This window comes from Piliocolobus tephrosceles, unplaced genomic scaffold, assembly GCF_002776525.5.
Source record: "Piliocolobus tephrosceles isolate RC106 unplaced genomic scaffold, ASM277652v3 unscaffolded_10117, whole genome shotgun sequence".
Classification (NCBI taxonomy): Eukaryota; Metazoa; Chordata; class Mammalia; order Primates; family Cercopithecidae; genus Piliocolobus; species Piliocolobus tephrosceles.
The window spans coordinates 1-3437 of record NW_022291108.1 but is presented as its reverse complement, the minus strand read 5'-3'; the positions used below and the strand labels follow the sequence as shown (position 1 = coordinate 3437).

The following is a 3437-nucleotide window of genomic DNA, read 5'->3' as shown; positions in this document are numbered from 1 at the left end:
GACAGAGCAAGACCCCGTCAAAAAAAAAAAAAAAAAAACAAAAGGTCTGCATTGCCTTTAAGAGACTGTTGGTAGGAGTATGGATGTTAAAGGTAATTCTGGTGAGAGGATGGGAGAGCAATAGACACAGCCCCTGTGGTCTTAGAGAATACAAACATCATCATGAACAGAATGTTGCTAGAAACATGAATGTTAAAGGTGCTTTTGGGTTGGGTGTGGTGATTCACGCATGTAATCCCAGCACCTTGGGAGGCCAAGGCAGGAGCATCACTTGAGGCCAGGTGATCAAGACCAACCTGGGCAACATAGTGAGACCCCGTCTCTACAAAAAATACAAAATAAGCTAGCTGTGGTGGTGCATAGCTGTAATCCCAGCTACTCAGGAGGCTGAGGCAGGAGAATCACTTGAGCTATGATTGCACCACTGCCCTCCAGTCTGGGAGAGAGAGCAAGACCCTGTCTCAATACATTCAAAAAATAAATAATAAAAAATAAAACATTAGCTGTGTGTGGTAGCACATGCCTGTGGTCACAGCTACTTGGGAGACTAAGGTGAGAGGGTCGCTTGAGCCCAGGAGTTTGAGGTTACAGTGCACTGGGATGATATCACTGCACTCCAGCCTGGGCAACAGAACAAGACCTCTGTCTCTACAAAAAAAGAAAAAGAAAAAAAAAAAAGGTGCTTTTGGTTAAGCCTCAGAGGAAAATGAGGAAGATGTTTTTCAGTTATTGGGCACTGGAGGAAAGCTGATCCTTGTTATAAAGGAACTTGGCCCAGGCGTGATGGCTCACACCTATAATCCCAGCACTTTGGGAGGCTGAGGTGGGAGGATCACTTGAGGTCAGGAGTTTGAGACCAGCCTGACCAACATGGTGAAACCCCATCTCTACTAAATACGAAAAGCAGTTGGGTGTGGTGGCAGGTGCTGTAATCCCAGCTAATCAGGAGGCTGAGGTGGGAGAACAGCTTGAACCCGGGAGGCAGAGGTTGCAGTGAGCCAAGATTCCTCTACTGCACTCCAGCCTGGGTGACAGAGCAAGACTCCGTCTCAAAAAAAAAAAAAAAAAAAAAAGACCTTGGTTGAATGTGTTCTAGTGTTTTGTGGAAAGGAGAATGTGTAAGTGCTGAGTGCTGAACTTGGATATTCAGCTGAGGAGATTTCCAAGCAAAGTGTTGAGAGCATAGCCTGACTTCTCCTTGCTGCTTATAGTAAAATGTAAGAGGAGAGACATGAGGAAGAAACTGTTGAGCACAAAGGAGCCAGAAAGCGAAGATGTGGAAAATTCTCGGCCTAATCATGTTACAAAAACTGCAAAAGTGTCCCCTGGAGAGAAGAGCAAGGCTGTTCAAGCGTTTGTCCCAGAGCTGAGGTATGTGACTTGTGGGTCCACTCAACCCTTTCAGCAGAAATCTGCAATGAAGATGGGGTTACCTAGGAAGCGTCTGTAGGAAAACCCTCTGACTTTATAGCTTGGACCCCTATAACTTGCACAAGAGACCAACAAGGCTCTTGAGAATCGTATACCAGCAGAAACACTGCTGACCTGGAGTGAAGGGGGTGGAGATGAGATGAAGGGACGGAAGGGTGGCCCCAAGGGTGGGGCTGTCTCCTGTTTCAGAGCATGGGGTCATTCCAGCAGGCCCAGAAAAAAGAATCTCAGGTCACAGAGGATTCCTGATTCCCCTCAGGCCTTGAAACCAAATGAATTTTGCCCTGCTGGGCTTTGGACTTGCTTGGGACTGGTGACCTCTTTCTTCCTTCCAAGTTGCCCTTTTGCAAGTGGGAGTACCTATCCTAGGCCGGCCCACTATCACGTTCAGGCAGGAAGTCACTCGGTTTCTAGGTTTCCAGTGGTGAGCAGCCCCCGTGGACCGCGATAGCTGGTTTTGGGAGGAATAAATGGAAAACAGAAGCCCTACAGGACTGGGAGCAGGCAGGGGCATCACAAAGGGAAGGGAGGTGACAGGGGCCTTACCTGCAGTCACCGAGCTCTCTGGACCTGTGGATACAGAGTGGTTTCTGTTAGTGTGGAGCCTCCCAGGGCCTGTGGCAGGGCAGCCTGGCCCTCCTTACACCGTAAAGTGTAGACACAGGCAGTCAGGCTCAGGGGCTGGGGGCTAAGCCAGGCTGACCTTGGCATGCTTCCCGCTCAAGTGTAAGTCATGTTCAGATGAAAAACTCCCTACTCCAGGAACAGGGGGAAACGGAATTAGAAAAAGTACTTAGATGACCTGGCCGGGCATAGTGGCTCATGCCTGTAGCACTTTTGGAGGCCGAGGCGGGTAGATTGCTTGAGCCCAGGAGTTTGAGACCAGCCTGGGCAACATGGTGAAACCCCATCTCTACTAAAAACACAATAATAATAATAATAATAATAATAATAATAATAATAATAATAATAATTAGCCGGGTTTGGTGGTGCGCACCTGTAGTCTCAGCTACTCGGGAGGCTGAGGCACTAGAATCGCTTGAACCCAGGAGGTAGAGGTTGCAGTGAACCGAGATCGCACCACTGCACTCCAGCCTGGGAGACAAAGTGAGACACTGTCTCAATCAAACAAATAAAAAAGTACTTAGGTGACCTATTACCAGTCGACCAGGTGTAGAGTCCCCTCTCCATCTCAGAGCCTACAGGGAGCAACCCAGGCATCACTCCCCACGTTCAGTGGAAGCTCCCTGCCCCTTACTTTGGCCCTACTGACTCCAGTTGGGCACAGAATTCTAGTGATCGGGTATTGGCTTTCCTAGATGAAGCAACTGGGTGGTGGGGGAGGCTGTGCCTGATGTCAGGAGACAGACTGGGGACAGCCAAAGGTAGCCTGCCAGGGAGGAGATAGAAAACCCAAGTCAACCCCCAAACCCAAGCCTCAACCACACGCCCAGGTGGGGTCCCACACTCACTGGTGAAGAGTTGCTGGATGCGAGGAAAGCCACCGCCAGGCCCACCCAGGAGGATGCTGACCACGATCCATGTGAGACCCACACTGACGACTAGGGCCACAATGCGGAGAGGGCCTGCAGGCAGGACAGATGCGGGGTGGGGTCACCTCAGATACCAGCGAACCCCAGAATGACCCCATAGCCTTGGGAAGAAGTGGCTGGAGGACAAAGAGGTGGAGAACTGTTGCCTTCCACCAGGCCTGAGAGGGAGACTTGAGCTCCCTGGCAGGTAGAAAGAGGAAACTGAGTTCAAATCCTAAGGCTGCTGGGTTTGGTTCTCCCTGGCGGGTCTGAGAGGGGACTCTCTGCTCGAGAAGGGCTCCATCCCTCTTTCCAAGAACCCCCTCAACTTCCTGCCTCTGAAACCACCAAAATATTTGGGTACCCACCTGCCCCTCCTTTCCTCCTGTTCTGAGGGAGAAGGATCCCTACTCCCTTTTAAGACCAGTCCCAGCCAGGCGCAGTGGCTCACGCCTGTAATCCCAGCACTTTGGG

General features: G+C 50.6%; 1 protein-coding gene across 1 annotated transcript in view; it reads right to left on the bottom strand.

The window, feature by feature from the left end:
- Nucleotides 1–3431, bottom strand: part of FAM3A (FAM3 metabolism regulating signaling molecule A) — a 7398-nt gene extending 3967 nt beyond the window's left edge. Inside the window, exons 1-4 of the mRNA XM_026450024.1 lie at nt 3332–3431; nt 2904–3017; nt 2429–2526; nt 1978–2001 (exon numbers count right to left, since the gene is read on the bottom strand). Of these exons, the coding sequence (XP_026305809.1) occupies nt 1978–2001; nt 2429–2526; nt 2904–2974 (193 nt within the window). The 5' untranslated portion in view covers nt 2975–3017; nt 3332–3431. The remainder of the gene's footprint in view (nt 1–1977; nt 2002–2428; nt 2527–2903; nt 3018–3331) is intronic.
- Between the last annotated feature and the right edge of the window lie 6 nt (nt 3432–3437).